At 40.5% G+C, this 16995-nt stretch overlaps 1 protein-coding gene and 1 long non-coding RNA gene across 2 annotated transcripts; both read right to left on the bottom strand.

The window, feature by feature from the left end:
* LOC122695359 lies at positions 1-16751 on the bottom strand. The gene is made up of 3 exons (XR_006341354.1): positions 16742-16751; positions 3586-3591; positions 1-144 (listed from the first exon to the last, which is right to left on the bottom strand). It is a non-coding gene; the product is annotated as an uncharacterized LOC122695359 (long non-coding RNA).
* LOC122695127 (olfactory receptor 2AG1-like) lies at positions 9303-10257 on the bottom strand. Its single transcript, XM_043904648.1, has one exon. It carries the CDS (start codon positions 10245-10247, stop codon positions 9303-9305), a length of 945 nt encoding a protein of 314 aa, XP_043760583.1. The 5' UTR covers positions 10248-10257.
* Positions 16752-16995: the final 244 nt, after the last annotated feature.

Raw genomic sequence — 16995 nt, 5'->3', positions numbered from 1 at the left:
CATCTGGAAGTTCACGGTTCACGTATTGCTGAAGCCTGGCTTGGAAAATTTTGAGCATTACTTTACTAGCGTGTGAGGTGAGTGCAACTGTGCGGTAGCTTGAGCATTCTTTGGCATTGCCTCTGTTTGGGAATAGAATGAAAACTGTCTTTTTCCAGTCCTGTTGAAGAAGGAATTCATAGGGCCTGGACTCCATCTCAGGCCTGTCCGTGCTGGTCGTGCGCGGCCACCTCTCCAGTGGACTCTGAACTCTGTGCTTAGTGCCTGTGGGAATGACAATGGAAGGATAAGACCCCCTCTGGGCAGGGGAATCTTAAAGATTACATCCAGGTTACTCATTGCCTAAGAGAAAACAGACACTAATCACCCCTGCCTCCAGACAGTATCTATCAGAATGTAACCACAGGCTCATCGGTTATTAACTGGTTGGAATGCAACCGCGGGCTTATTGATTATTAAATGTTTGAACACATAACACGTGAATGTTGGGGTTATTGTGATTGTATTTACCCTTCCTTCGTAAGCCTCAAGGGATTTGGGGTGGTGGGTTTAGACACGTACACATGGGGTATAAAAGATTTTCACAAATGCTGGTCGGGGTCCTTGGCTAAGAGGAGACTCTGCCTTGGGCCCGCCAGTGTAATAAGCTGCACTCCACTATCTGCATTGTCCTTCTGAGTGAGTTTGTTTCCGGGAAAGCATGGCTATAACACTGTGGCCACTGCTGAGTTTTCCAAATTTGCTGGCACATTGAGTGCAGCACTTTCACAGCATCATCTTTTAGGATTTGAAACAGCTCAACTGGAATTCCATCACCTCCACTAGCTTTGTTCGTAGTGATGCTTCCTAAGGCCCACTTGACTTTGCAATCCGGGGTGTCTGGCTCTAGGTGAGTGATCACACCATTGTGATTATCTGGGTTGTGAAGATTTTTATAAATAGTTCTGTGTATTCGTGCCACCTGTTCAAAATAACTTCTGCTTCTGTTAGATCCATACCATTGCTGTCCTTTATTGTGCCCATCTTTGCGTGAAATGTTTCCTTGGTATTGTTGTAGCCACGCGTTCTGGGAAACATACTCGCTTAGAAGGACAATGCAGATAATGGAGTGCAGTTTATTACACTGGCGGGCCCAAGGCAGAGTCTCCTCTTAGCCAAGGACCCTGACCAGTTTTTGTGAAAACCTTATATACCCTAAGTGTATGTGCTCAAACCCACCTCCCCAAATTCTCTGAAACTAGTCTGAACAAAGGAAAAGAAAGATACAATCAAAGTTAACCTGTGATTCGTATGCCTTAAGCCTAGGTAATTAACAGTTGGCAATTATCAATAGGCCTGTGGTCATACCCCAATAAGCATAATAGAATATATGATTCTATTCGGTTACACAGATAATTAGGGTATTTTTTTAGGCGACGGAGAGTCTAGGTACAAGCCCTGGAGCTCTTCCAATCTGGGGGGTCTGATTTTCCAGTTTGTATGTCGTTTCCATAGATACTGGGCATATAGCTCAAAGTCCACAGTCTGGCCCAAGATGGAGTCCTACTTTCAAGATGGAACCTGTTCTGTCTCTTTCCTCCTTCAGTATCTCTGATTTGTTTGTAGAGATCTCTAGTCTTTCCCATTCTATTGTTTCCCTCTATTTCTTTCCATTGATCACTGAGGAAGGCTTTCTTATCTCTCCTTGCTATTCTTTGGAACTCTGCATTCAAATGGGTGTATCTTTCCTTTTCTCCTTTGCCTTTTTCTTTTCTTCTTTTCACAGCTATTTGTAAGTCTTCCTCAGAAAACCATTTTGCCTTTTTGCATTTCTTTTTCTTGGGGATGATCTTGATTCCTGCCTCCTGTACAATGTTATGAGCCGCCATCCATAGTTCTTCAGACACTCTGTCTATCAGATCTAATCCCTTGAATCTATTTGTCACTTCCACTGTATAATCATAAAGGATTTGATTTAGATCATACCTGAATGGTCTAGTGGTTTTCTCTACTTTCTTCAATTTAAGTCTGAATTTTGCAATAAGGAGTTCATGATCTGAGCCACAGTCAGCTCCCGGTCTTGCTTTTGCTGACTGTATAGAGCTTTGCCATTTTTGGGGGCAAAGAATAAAATCAATCTGATTTTAGTGTTGACCATCTGGTGATGTCCACGTGTAGAGTTTTCTCTTGTGTTGTTGGAAGACAGTGCTTCCTATGAACAGTGCATTCTCCTGGCAAAACTCTATTAGCCTTTGCCCTGCTTCATTTTGTACTCCAAGGCCAAATTTGCCTGTTACTCCAGGTATTTCTTGACTTCCTACTTTTACATTCCAGTTCTCTATAATGAAAAGGACTTCTTTTTGGGGTGTTAGTTCTAGAAGGTCTTGTAGGTCTTCATAGAACCATTCAACTTCAGCTTCCTCAGCATTACTGGCCGGGGCATAGACTTGGATTACTGTGATACTGAATGGTTTGTCTGGAAACGAACAGAGATCATTCTGTCGTTTTTGAGATTGCATCCAAGTACTGCATTTCGGACTCTTTTGTTGACTGTGATGGCTACTCCATTTCTTCTAAGGGATTCTTGCCCACAGTAAGGGATTCACCCATTCCAGTCCAGTTTAGATTGCTGATTCCTATATTGACGTTCACTCTTGCCATCTCCTGTTTGACCACTTCCAATTTGCCTTGATTCATGGACCTAACATTCCAGGTTCCTATGCAATATTGCTCTCTACAGCATCAGGCTTTACTTCTGTCACCCATCACATCCACAACTGAGTGTTGTTTTTGCTCTAGTTCTGTCTCTTCATTCTTTCTGGAGTTACTCCTCCACTGATCTCCAGTAGCATATTGGGCACCTTCTGACCTGGGGAGTTCATCTTTCAGGGCCCTATCTTTTTGCTTTTTCATACTGTTCATGGGGTTCTCAAGGCAAGAATACTGAAGTGGTTTGCCATACCCTTCTCCAGTGGACCACGTTTGGTCAGAACTCTCCACCATGATCTGTCCGTCTTGAGTGTCCCTACATGGCATGGCTCATAGTTTCATTGAGTTAGAAAAGGCTGTGGTCCATGTGATCAGATTGGTTAGTTTCCTGTGATTGTGGCTTTCAGTCTGTCTGCCCTCTGATTGAGAAGGTTAAGAGGCTTATGGAAGCTTCCTGATGGGAGAGACTGACTGAGGGGGAAACTGGGTCTTGTTCTGATGGGCGGGGCCATGCTCAGTAAATCTTTAATCCAATTTTCTATTGATGGGTGAGGTTGTTTTCCCTCCCTGTTTATTTACCTGGGGCCAAACTGTGGTGGAGGTAGTGAAGATAATGGTGAGCTCCTTCAAAACGTCACATGCACACCCTGCTACACTCAGTGCCCCCAACCCTGCAGCAGGCCACTGCCGACCCATGCCTCCACGAGAGACTCCTGGGCACTCATGGGCAAGTCTTGGTTAGTCTCTTGTGGGGTCACTGCTCCTTTCTCCTGGGTTCTGGTGCCCACAAGGTTCTGTTTGTTCCCTCCAAGAGTCTGTTTCCCCAGTCCTGTGTAAGTTCTGGTGGCTCTATGCTGGGGTTAATGGCGACCTCCCCCAAGAGTGCTTATGTCATACCCAGGTCTGTGGCACCCAGAGCCCCTGCTCCTGGGGCATGTCACTGCTGACCCGTACCTCCACAGGAGACACTCAAACACAGTGCTGTCTCAGTCTCTGTGGGGCCTCTGGGTCCTGGTGTGCACAAGGTTTGTTTGAGCCTTCTGAGCATCTCTGGCAGGTATGGGGTTTGATTCTAAATGTGTTTTTGCCCCTCCTACCATCTTGCTGGGGCTTCTCCTTTGCCTTTGGATGCGGGGTATCTTTTCTCAGCAGCCGCTCCAGCGCTGTGCTCTATAATCACTTCCACTGTATAATCGTAAGGGCTTCCTTGATAGCTCAGTTGGTAAAGAATCTACCTGCAATGCAGGAAACCTCGGTTCAATTCCTGGGTCGGGAAGATCCACTGGAGAAGGTATAGGCTATCCACTCCAATATTCTTGGGCTTCCCTTGTGACTCAGCTGGTAAAGAATCTCCCTGAAATGCGGGAGACCTGGGTTCAATCCCTGGGTTGGGAATATCCCCTGGAGAAGGGAAGAGCTACCCACTCCAGTATTCTGGCTTGGAGAATTCTATCAACTGTATAGTCCATGGGGTCACAAAGAGTTGGACACAACCAGTCCCATCATTTCATGACAAATAGATGGGGAAACAATGGAAACAGTGACAGATTTTATTTTGGGGGGCTCCAAAATCACTGCAGATGGTGACTGCAGCCATGGAATTAAAAGATGCTCACTCCTTGGAAAAAAAGCTATAACCAACATAGACAGCACATTAAAAAGCAGAAACATTACTTTGCCAACAAAGGTCTATCTAGTCAAAGCTGTGGTTTTACCAGCAGTCATGTATGGATGTGACAGTTGGACTATAAAGAAAGCTGAGTGCCAAAGAATTAATGCTTTTGAGCTGTGGTGTTGGAGAAGACTCCTGAGAGTCCTTTTGACAGCAAGGAGATTCAATCAGTCCATCCTAAAGAAATCAGTCCTGAATATTCATTGGAAGGACTGATACTGAAGCTGAATCTCCAATACTTTGGCCACCTGATGCAAAGAACTGACTCATTGGAAAAGACCCTGATGCTGGGAAAGATTGAAGGTGGAAGGAAAAGGGGATGACAGAGGATGAGATGGTTGGATGGCATCACCAATTCAATGGACATGAGTTTGAGAAAGCTCCAGGAGTTGGTGTTGGACAGGGAAGCCTGGTGTGCTGCAGTCCATGGGGTCACAAAGAGTCAGACACGACTGGGCGACTGAACTAAACTAACTGGACATTAAATCCCTTTTCAAAGCAGATAGGATATAAATTAAAATTTTTAAATTCACGGAAAAAAGTCAAGATGACAGGGGACTTTTTCCATTGGTACTTAAGAAGGCTATACAAGCAGAATATTAAAAACTTTATTCAATTAATTCCTACTTTTGTTATTTTTATTAAGGCACAAATTTTCACCCAATAAAATCTGCCTCTTTTCATATACAGTTCTGCAATTTTTGACAAATGTATATAATAGCATATGAAAAGAGGGAAAGTGAAAGTGTTAGTCTCTCAGTCTTGTCCAACTCTTTAAGACCTTTTGGACTGTAACCCACCCGGCTCCTCTGTCCATGGGATTCTCCAGCCAAGAATACTCAAGTGGGTTGGCATGTCCTCCTCCAGGGGATCATCCTGACACAGGGATCAATCCCACATCTCTTGAGTCTTCTGCAGTGCAGGTGGTTTCTTTACCTGCTGAGCCATCAGGGAAGCCCATAATAGAATACAACCACCACCAAAACCAAGATATAAAAGTTGCCTCAACCCCCCAAATTCTCTGGTGCCTTTTGATAAATATCCCATGCTCACCCAAACCCTTGGGAACTCTCTGATCTGTTTACGGTTTCCCTTATTTTTCCCCTACATGTCATATGAATGGTATCAGATACTTTGAGCATAGCTCCTTTCACTTAGCATAATATGTTTTAGATTCATCCAAGTTCTGCCATCTATTAATAGTCTGTTCCCATTTTTTGCTGAGTAACATCCAGTTCTGTGGATGTAGCATAGTTTCTTTATCCATTCACCAGTTAAAGGACATCTGTGTTGTTTCTGGTTATTGTTGTTAGTGGAAAAAAGCCATTATAAACATTCATGTATAGGTTTTTGAGCGACTATAAATTGTTATTCACTTGGGTAAGTCCCTTGTAGTAAACTTGCTCTGTTGTGTGATTAAGTATGTGTTTAATTTGATTAAAAACTGTCCACTTGTTTTCTGTAGTGACTGAACCATTTTAATTCTCATTTTGAATTTTTAAGCTGTAAAATATGGATTTTTAAATTGTAATTAAAAATGAAGGACATATTACCTGAAGCTTTAAATTTCATGTCTCCCTAATTAGCATTTAAAGATAAAAAGAAGAGTTTTGGTGAATGAGCAGGTTTATTTATGCAACTAAAGAAGAAGGTGCAATTCAAGACAGAAAGTCACACAGGGACACACACACATACACACACTTAGGACTGGAGACTGAAAACCTTAATGATAGTTAAATCCTGTCTAGTTAGCAATTCTGGAAATATTTACTATTATTTAAAATTTTTCTGAGATATGTGGACTATAAAGATGGAATAGAGGCTTTAATCTCTAAGCCCTTTGAGACCCATTGGTAATCACAGGTAATGATTCTAAAATTCACATTTTACAATTTTATCAAATATATAAACTATATTTCTTTGTCAGAACAGATGAAACATATACCTCTGTCACTGTCGACACGCAGAACTACAATGTGGTAGGGAGGGGAGGTGTTGTTGGCTGTGGAGGGGAGCCTGATTACAGTGACATGAATCATGAATTGTAGAAAAGGACCAGAAGGTATAGGTACAGTGAAGTCTTTTAAGACGATTGTCTCTTAGGAATGGGGTAGTACTAGACCAGTACTATACTTACAAGGAGAAAATATATAGTCAAACAATTGTAAGTAATAATAATAAATGCAAAATAAGTAAAGATTATTAGGAATGCTAACAGGAAAATCAGCTATTTAGAAAACAACTAACTTAAAGTTTCACTATTCATAATGTATTTAAATAATATCAGAGAGATTAAAGTTTGTTAAGCAGATCTTAAGATTTATGGCAATATTATCTGAATTAAAAATGGGAATGGTAAGGGTACTATCGCTTATAAAATACAAAGGAAAAAATGAATCTATGACATTTTGTAAATGTTGTAACACTTCTCTATCCAACATATCCTACTACATATATAACAAACTGAAAATAAATGTTGCCACGTATATAATTGCCAAATTATCTAGGACCTTTGTCTATATAGGGCTACAGAAAAATCATTAGAATAAAACAAAATAAATATTATAAGTGAAAACACCTGTTACATTTTGTTTATGTGCTTAATAAATTATCAAAGGGAGTTTATATAAGACAGCATGGGAAAGAGTACAATGAGGCAGAGACTCTCACAAAATGCTAGCCAGCATGCAAAAAGTCTCTAACTTTCTCATAAACAGTTAGCTCTTTAAATTAAGAATTTCAGATAGTTTCTTTGCTTATATTCCATTATTTACACTTCGAGAATTTGACCTCACATAAAATATACCCTTACGTAAAAAAATTTGAAGGGACAAAATTAAATGTAAGGAAATCCCTAAGTACATTATATAGAGGATTCATATGATGTTATTATGTAGTCATTTGAAATGAAGTTTTATCAAGACTATTTACTAGGTATTCATGTAACAGCATAGTTTAAGGACTATTTGCAAGGCACAGGTCTAAGTGTATTATCATCTTGTTCAAGTCACCCTAAAACATGAGATCATCAAGAGTCTTATTATTCTCACTGCTTTTCAGAGGAACAAAGTGAGAAATTAATGGTTTAATTTGTGTTCAAAGATACACAGATGATACCCGGTGATCAGAGATTAAACTCAGCACTCTTGCCACCTACCTCCCTAAGCCCCCCAGCCCTACACTATAATGTCCTCTTTTCAAAGGAAGAAACTTCACCAAATTTCAAGCAACAAAAAACCAAAACTTTAGCCAAAATGTACATAGCTATTCAGTAAACTGCATATAGATAAGCAAAAAATAAATAGAAAACCTTTTAGGAGATTTTTGCTTCTTTCTCAATTTTTGAATTTTCTGTTTTTATAATGAACGTGGACTAGTTCCACAGATCATTAGCTTTCATGTTATCATTGATCTTAATACAATAAGTAATTTAAGACAGCTTCTGAAAAGAAAATATTTCTGAGTTTTAAAAAAGCACTACCTCCCAAAATAATTTCAATTAGGTGATCCAGGAAAGCTCGCAGTTTTTGTTATAAATATTTCCACACAGGAAAATCAAATGATACAAATAAAGCATATCTAAATTAGCAGAAAGTGAATTATATATGATAGCTTTCCTTTCCTGTGGAAACAGACAAAGACATATAATCACCACGCAATTGTTCTGATGTTTCAAAACAGGTCTCAGTTCAGTCGCTCAGTCATGTCCGACTCTTTGCGACCCCATGAATCGCAGCACACCAGGCCTCCCTGTCCATCACCAACTCCTGGAGCTTACTCACACTCCTGCCCATTGAGTCGGTGATGCCATTCAGCCATCTCAACCTCTGTTGCCCCCTTCTCCTCCAGCCCCCTATCCCTCCCAGCATCAGGGTCTTTTCCAATGAGTCAACTCTTCACATGAGGTGGCCAAAGTACTGGAGTTTCAGCTTCAGCATCAGTCCTTCCAATGGACACCCAGGACTGATCTCCTTTAGGATGGACTGGTTGGATCTCCTTGCAGTCCAAGGGACTCTCAAGAGTCTTCTCCAACACCACAGTTCAAAAGTGTCAATTCTTCTGCACTCAGCTTTCTTCACAATCCAACTCTCACATCCATACATGACCACTGGAAAAACCATAGCCTTGACCAGACAGACCTTTGTTGGCAAAGTAATATCTCTGTTTTTTAATATGCTATCTAGGTTGGACGCTGTTTCCACTGTCTCCCCAACTATTTCCCATGAGGTGATGAGACCAGATGCCATGATCTTAGTTTTCTGAATGTTAAGCTTTAAGCCAACTTTTTCACTCTCCTCTTTCACTTTCATCAAGAGGTTTTTTAGTTCCTCTTCACTCTCTGCCATAAGGGTGGTGTCATCTGCATATCTGAGGTTATTGATATTTCTCCCTTCAATCTTGATTCCAGCTTGTGCTTCTTCCAGCCCAGCGTTTCTCATGATGTACTCTGCATATAAGTTAAATAAGCAGGGTGACAATATACAGCCTTGACGTGTCTACATGTATGTAAATCACATTTTTAAAAACTCAAGCAAAATACACAACACACTACTCTCATTGTTATTATATTTCCAATGCTCACTTGAAATCTGGGAACTTCCACATTCTGTTTTACTCATTTCTGTACTTTAATTTTCATTTTGAGGTATAAAAATGACCCATTAGCCTTTCCCATTCTCTCAACATAAGTATTTGTACAAATGTAGTTGCAAATCCATTATTCTTTCCAACTAATTGTCTGAACAACCATCTACCTAATAAACAAGAAGTCCAATATGTCTTATGAGGCTACTTCTCTCTACAATTGTCTAAGAATCCAGTCAAATGAGAGCAGCTCTCCTCTGATTTAAGAGGTTATTGGAGTTTGATCAGACTCCTATAAGCTACCATTATCACAGCCACATGATACTTAGTCCCCTACCATGTCGACTTGGCAACTCTGTCAGGAGTGTGTCCACAGCATATATTTTCCCAGGATTCTCCTTAAGGCTCCCATGACCTCTTTATTCCTCAGGCTGTAGATGAGGGGGTTCAGGGCTGGGGTGACAATCGTGTAGAAGACAGAGATGATGTTGTCCTGCTTGGGGCTGTGGAGGGAACTGGGCAGAACATACATGAATGTGGCAGCTCCATAGAACATCCCGACCACAGTCAGGTGGGAAGAGCAGGTGACCAGGGCTTTCTGCCTCCCTTCATTTGAGGGCATGTGGAGCACAGTAAGTAGGATTAGTGTGTAGGAGGCAAGGATAGCAACAAGAGGAGGAATCAAGAAGGTCACACCCATCACATACACCATGAGTTCATATCTGGAAGTATCTGCACAGGCCAACTTCAACAGAGGTGGAATCTCACAGAGCAGGTGGCTGATCTCACGGGCTTTGCAAAAGGGATAGTGCATGGTGTACACAGTATATACAATGGCACTAAAGGATGCCAAAATCCAGGATGTAGCCACCATGAGCCAGCAGACCCTCGGCCTCATGAGGACCATGTAGTTCAGAGGATGACAAATGGCCACATACATGTCATAGGCCATGAAGACCAGTAGGAGGTCCTCTGCACCACCGAGGGTCAGTGCCAGGAACATCTGAAGGGCACAGCCCCCAAAGGAGATGGTGTTTTCACGGAGCAGAAAATCCATGAAGGCCTTGGGGGTGACAACAGACGTGAAGAGGAGGTCCATGAGAGAGAGCTGCCCGAGCAGGAGGTACATGGGCACATGGAGCTGGGCATCCATTGTGATGGCCAGGAGCAGAAGGCCATTGCTGGTGAGGGCCAGCATGTACAGGACTGTGATTGTAGCACAGATCATCTCAGGAGACGCACTGTCATTCAGAATCCCCATCAATATGAAGCCACTTCCCAGGGTGGAGTTCCAGTGCTCCATTCTGTGTTGTTTCTTTAGTTGCCAAGAACCAAGTAGAGTCTTGGTGAATTTTTGTTAAGATGGTTGCAACATTTTGTAACATCAGAGGCCCCATAGAATGACCAATATTAGTCCAGTATGGTGATTCCTTTCCCACTGGTAGCTAATTTTATTTCTTGATCTCTGTTTCTGAATCTTTTAAGTATCTTGAAAAGAACTATCTGAATGGAGAACAAGCATCACATTAACAGCTAAATATTCAAAGATCACTAGATGAGAATATTATTCAGGGCATCAAACCTGAACATGTATCTCCCCAGAAATTCAAATCAAATTTCTCATTACAATATATCAATATTCAGGTATCCATGCTCTTAATAATCCTTATACCTATGCTTTAGGTATAATGTTGACTGATGATTTAAGTACCCAGTCACTGTTCTGTGTACCTATTTTGAATATGAAATACTAAAACAAGAGCGTCAGTGTGACATCAATAATGTACCTCATTATTTTTTTCCATATACTGTATGTCCACATTGATTTGCAGCCCTCAAAGCTGTAGAAACAGCCTTATTAGAAGAGCTAAAGTGTATACCTTAGTTCACTAGACCAGCACTACACTCTCCATGTAACAAAGAGGGAAGAGAATTTAAATTGTCTGAGACTATGGAATAGTGTGTTTGAGGTGATGTCACTTTCAGAACTTAACCTTTAAAATCAAGGCAAACATAGCTGTTTCTTTTATAACATATTATCATAAATGTGACCCTGGGATTATTCAGAAATATGAAAAACATAAGGAATTGATAAGGAAGCTCAGATTCTTTGAGGGAGAAATAGGGAAAGTTGTAGGAGAAAAAAGAGCATGTGTTGTATTTGTAATCAAGCTCATTAACCTTAGCTCCCCTCTCTTTCACCATCTTTGGTCCCCAAACTGCAGAGCCAGGGTATCCACACCACACTGAGGAGCCACAGGGGGAGGAAAAAGAGCTCCTGTTCTGAAAGCTGCCATGGGAGTCTGGGACCCACTCCCAGAGGGAAGCTTTCTAGAACAGGGACACGAGATGGACGGAAATCAGTCTCACACTTGGAAACTGGGCAGATAAATCCACCTTTGAACATATCTTAAGAAGTCTGTCAGTGAAGCATATTTCTAAAACTCACTTTCCTCTATTATGTCATATATTTTGACATTTCACTAGTTTCCATTGACTTCTACAAGGTCCACAGAATTTTAATAGTAAAGAGGTACTAAAGCATGTCACAACACTACCATCTGATCTTAAATGATCCTTCAGAGGCATATATTATAACATAGCTATAAATATTTTTATCAGATGCCGGCAAAGTCTAAAGACAGATCCTGATGCTACCACCAGGAAGCAGATACCCTGATGTGGGATGTAGCATAGAATCTTCCCTCAGGCCTCACTGATTCTCCTCATATTTAGAAAACAAAGAATAGAGGAGTTTGTGATGAGGTACAGAGCCCAAGCACCAGAGAACCTGGAAGACAGAGTAGCTGAAGTTCTTGGGATCTGCACTGGGCTCCATTTCTCAAGTCAAAATTCCTCAAGACTGCACCCTTCCCTGCAAGTGAGACAACACTCTTACCTGAGGTGGTTAAATGCCAGCTGCCTGACCACATGGACAACCCTGGGGATTGTTTGAGGGTCAAGGAAGATGCAGTCGAAAACGAGAAGGAAGATGGGACTTTTTCAGCCGTATCCAATAGGTTCGATTTTGCTCAGTGATGTTACAAGTCTGAGGGGTCTGACCAAGGTCAGTTAGGACTCCTGTTCCTCAGTTCCTCTACAGGTCTGCTCTGGAAATGCAATACTTGCTGACAGAGCCAACTGAATCCTTATGACTTGGAGAGCTTCTACGGAAAAAGAGTATAGCTTTCCTGTTTTTACACCTGTGGAAAATTAAAAGAAACTGCTTCTGTCACATAGCTCCTCAGGTAAAAGTTTCATCTATCTATTGTGCATTAGTCAGACAGAGTTCATGGGTACTGATGCTCAGAATTTTATTTACTCTTGCTGGGATCTGGGAGAAAAAATGAAAGCAGTGGGAATCGGAAGGAAGTAGATATTAGAAGGGCTGCTCCAAGGAGACCCTGCAATGACTGACCTCACTGTCCCTGGGGCCATCATGAGCCAGGGCCTGTCCTGGGAGAGGCTGCTCAGTTTCCTCATCCCACGATCCCACTCCCTGTGTTCTACCCTTGTGTTTAGAGGGACTTAGCCTAGCCTCTCAGCTGAAATAGCCTTCCCTGGAAAGGCTGGTCCAGGAAACAGGATGGTAATGAATCCCTTTGGGCCTGTTTCCTGGTCCTGTATCCCTGCACTCTTCTCTCACTAAATGAGCTTGGAGGCCCTGGGTTTCTATGTCACCTAAGGGAGGCATTGATGGCCCATTTCCAAATTACTGACTGAAATGAACAGGAAGAAAAGACCCTTTCGTGGTCAATCAGTCCTCTGCCCCAGATTTAACGTAGGTTTTGAGGCATCTGTGGGACGTTGCTTCCCACCTCCATCCCCCTGGCCTCACTTATCATCTTCTTAGCCTGGACTATTTAATTCAACATGACTGTGCTCTGTGGAGTCTCTAATTACCAAGTCTTCCCTCCATGACCTTTGGCAATCTGTTTTGTCCTGTACATACGTACGTGTGTTTGGTGTTATATTGTTTGCCACAAGTGACATTTGAAGAGAAAGTATGCAACTTCGTAAACACTGAGCAGGGACAATAAAAAAAAAAGTTATCCAGACAGTACTGAATATGGAGAATATCGGTGTTAATGAAAATCTTTTAAATTCTCTCAAAGGGGAAAAAAAAATTCTCTCAAAGAAACAAGACAGATTTCCCACTGATAAAGACAGAAGATAGTGGAGTTTTCACTGAAGTTATAGGACAAGAGAGAAATGCCTTCAGAAGTGCTGAGGGAACATAACTGCCCCCACCGAGAGTTTTATGCATAGATAAAGCATCAGTAGAGAGTGACAAAAAATTACAAACAAAACTATAAGGCTTTACCACCAAAGATGCCTGAATATAATAATTTCATCAAGAAGGAAGGTGATGCCTAGGGGTATATATATATTATAGGGAGCAATGATGAACACAGTAATTGACACAACAAATGATCTGGCAAGTTTAATTGACAGAATAAATACAATTGAATTTCAAAACTATAACACTGAACTCTTGACAAAAAGCAATATGGCAGGGGACTTTTTCTATCAGTACTTAAAGAAGGTTGTAGAAGCAGGATATTAAAAGCTTCATATCCTTTTATTTACAATTATCTTTTCCTATTTTTTTTTTCAGTTTTACTAAGGTACAGTTTCCATACAGTTAAATTCACCTTTTGTAGTATATAGTGCTGCAAGTTTTCATAAATGTATACCTGTTGTTCAGTCACTAAGTTGTATCTGACTCTTTTGGGACCCCATGGACTGCACTTGCCAGGTTTCTCTGTTCAGGGGACTTCCCAAGCAAGAATACTAGAGTGGGTTGCCATTTCCTTCTCCAGGGGCTTTTCTTGACCCAGAGATCAACCCACATCTCCTGCACTGGCAGATTCTTTGCCACTGAGCTACGAAGGAAGCCCATATATAGTATACAGCCACCACCAAAATGCAGATATAGAAGTTGTATCAACCTCCCAAATTCTCTGGTGTCCTTTGGTAATTATATCCTGCCCTCTACCAGTCCCCCACCAACCCTCTGATCTGTTTACCATTGCTACTATTTTTATTTTTTTGCCTTTTCAGCATGTCATATGAATGGTATCAGACACTTTGAGTATAGCTCCTTTCACTTAGCATAATATATTTTAGATTCATCCAAATTCTGCTGATTATTAGAAGCCTATTCTCACTTATTGCTGAGTAGTGTCCATTTGTATGGACGTATCATAGCTTGCTTATCTATTCATCAAAGACATTTGTATGTTCTTTCTGATTTTTGTTGTTTGTGTAAAAAGCCATTACAAACATTCAGGTGCAGATTTTCAAGTGAACATAAACTGTTACTCATGTGGTTAAATATCTTTCAGTGAACTTGCTCAGTTTTTTGGTAAGTGTGTTTTTAAGGAATTATCTTCCATAGTGACGGAACCATTTTCATTTCCAATTTTATTTTCATTTTTTATTCTATTAAATTGCAAAATATAGGCTCTTTAAGTTGTTATTCAAAATGAGGGAATTATTGCCTCAACCCTTAAACCGCACATCTTTCCAATAAGCATTTTAGAACAGCAATCAGAGCAGAAAAAGAAGTAAAAGCAATACAGATAGGAAAAGAAGTGAAACTCTCACTGTTTGCAGATGACATGATCCTCTACATAGAAAACCCTAAAGACTCTACCAGAAAATTACTAGAGCTAATCATTGAATATAGTAAAGTTGCAGGATATAAAATTAACACACAGAAATCCCTTGCATTCCTATACACTAACAATGAGAAAACAGAAAGAGAAATTAAGGAAACAATACCATTCACCACTGCAACAAAAAGAATAAAACATTTAGGAGTGTATCTACCTAAGGAAACAAGAGACCTATACATAGAAAACTATAAAACACTGATGAAAGAAATCAAAGAGGACACAAACGGAGAAATATACCGTGTTCATGGATTGGAAGAATCAATACTGTCAAAATGGTTATACTACCGAAAGCAATCTATAGATTCAATGCACTCCCTATCAAGCTACCAACGGTATTTTTCACAGAACTAGAACAAATAATTTCACAATTTGTATGGAAATACAAAAAACCTCGAATAGCCAAAGTAATCTTGAGAAAGAAGAATGGAACTGGAAGAATCAACCTGCCTGACTTCAGACTCTACTACAAAGCCACAGTCATCAAGACAGTATGGTACTGGCACAAAGACAGAAATATAGATCAATGGAACAGAATAGAAAGCCCAGAGATAAATCCACAAACCTATGGCCACCTTATCTTCGACAAAGGAGACAAGGATATACAATGGAAAAAAGACAACCTCTTTAACAAGTGGTGCTGGGAAAACTGGTCAACCACTTGGAAAAGAATGAAACTAGAACACTTTCTAATACCATACACAAAAACAAACTCAAAATGGATTAAAGATCTAAATGTAAGACCAGAAACTACAAAACTCCTAGAGGAGAACATAGGCAAAACACTCTCCGACATGAATCACAGCAGGATCCTCTATGACCCACCTCCCAAAATATTGGAAATAAAAGCAAAACTAAACAAATGGGACCTAATTAAACTTAAAGGCCTTTGCACAACAAAGGAAACTATAAGCAAGGTGAAAAGACAGCCCTCAGATTGGGAGAAAATAATAGCAAATGAAGCAACAGAAAAAGGATTAATCTCAAAAATATACAAGCAACTCCTGCAGCTCAATTCCAGAAAAATAAATGACCCAGTCAAAAAATGGGCCAAAGAACTAAACAGACATTTCTCCAAAGAAGACATACAGATGGCTAACAAACACATGAAAAGATGCTCAACATCACTCATTATCAGAGAAATGCAAATCAAAACCACAATGAGGTACCATTACACACCAGTCAGGATGGCTGCTATCCAAAAGTCTACAAGCAATAAATGCTGGAGAGGGTGTGGAGAAAAGGGAACCCTCTTACACTGTTGGTGGGAATGCAAACTAGTACAGCTGATTTGGACAACAGTGTGGAGACTTCTTAAAAAACTGGAAAAAGAACTGCCATATGACCCAGCAATCCCACTTTTGGGCATACACACCAAGGAAATCAGAATTGAAAGAGACACGTGCACCCCAATGTTCATCGCAGCACTGTTTATAATAGCCAGGACATGGAAGCAACCTAGATGCCCATCGGCAGATGAATGGATAAGGAAGCTGTGGTACATATACACCATGGAATATTACTCAGCCATTAAAAAAAATTCATTTGAATCAGTTCTAATGAGATGGATGAAACTGGAGCCCCTTATACAGAGTGAAGTAAGCCAGAAAGATAAAGACCATTACAGTATACTAACACATATATATGGAATTTAGAAAGATGGTAATGATAACCCTATATGCAAATCAGAAAAAGAGACACAGATGTACAGAACAGACTTTTGGACTCTGTGGGAGAAGGCGAGGATGGGATGTTTCGAGAGAACAGCATCAAAACATGTATATTATCTAGGGTGAAACAGATCACCAGCCCAGGTTGGATGCATGAGACAAGTGCTCGGGCCTGGTGCACTGGGAAAACCCAGAGGGATGGGGTAGAGAGGTAGGTGGGGGGGGGGGGGGATTGGGATGGGGAATACATGTAACTCCATGGCTGATTCATGTCAATGTATGACAAAAACCACTACAATATTGTAAAGTAATTAGCCTCCAAGTAATAAAAATAAATGAAAAAAAAAAGAAAGAAAATAAAAAAGGCGTTTTGGGAAATGAGCAGAATTTTTTATGCCTGTAAGAAGGAGTGCAATTCCAGAGAGAAAATCATGTAGGAACACATAAACTGAGTATAAGACTAAAAACATTAATAACAATGGAATTCTGTATAGTTAGCAGTGTTGGAGGTTCCTACAAATTGTTGAAAATTTTTCTGAGACATGTAGATTATAAATATTTGTTGTATCTTCTATGGAATTTAATTTTTAATCTCTAAAGTCTTTTTATGGTCATTGGTTATCATGGGTAATTAAAGTTCACTTTTACGATTTTATAAAATATACAAACTATATTTTCTTTGTCGGACGATGAAGCACAAACC

The sequence above is a fragment of the Cervus elaphus genome, chromosome 1 (assembly GCF_910594005.1).
Source record: "Cervus elaphus chromosome 1, mCerEla1.1, whole genome shotgun sequence".
NCBI lineage: Eukaryota > Metazoa > Chordata > Mammalia > Artiodactyla > Cervidae > Cervus > Cervus elaphus.
The sequence above is the reverse complement of the archived record's forward strand: the minus strand, read 5'-3'. Positions and strand labels throughout refer to the sequence as shown.

What these genes read in the sequence shown, in the direction of transcription:
- LOC122695127 (XM_043904648.1), bottom strand. Translation starts at nt 10,247, where the DNA reads ATGGAGCACTGGAACTCCACCCTGGGAAGTGGCTTCATATTGATGGGG.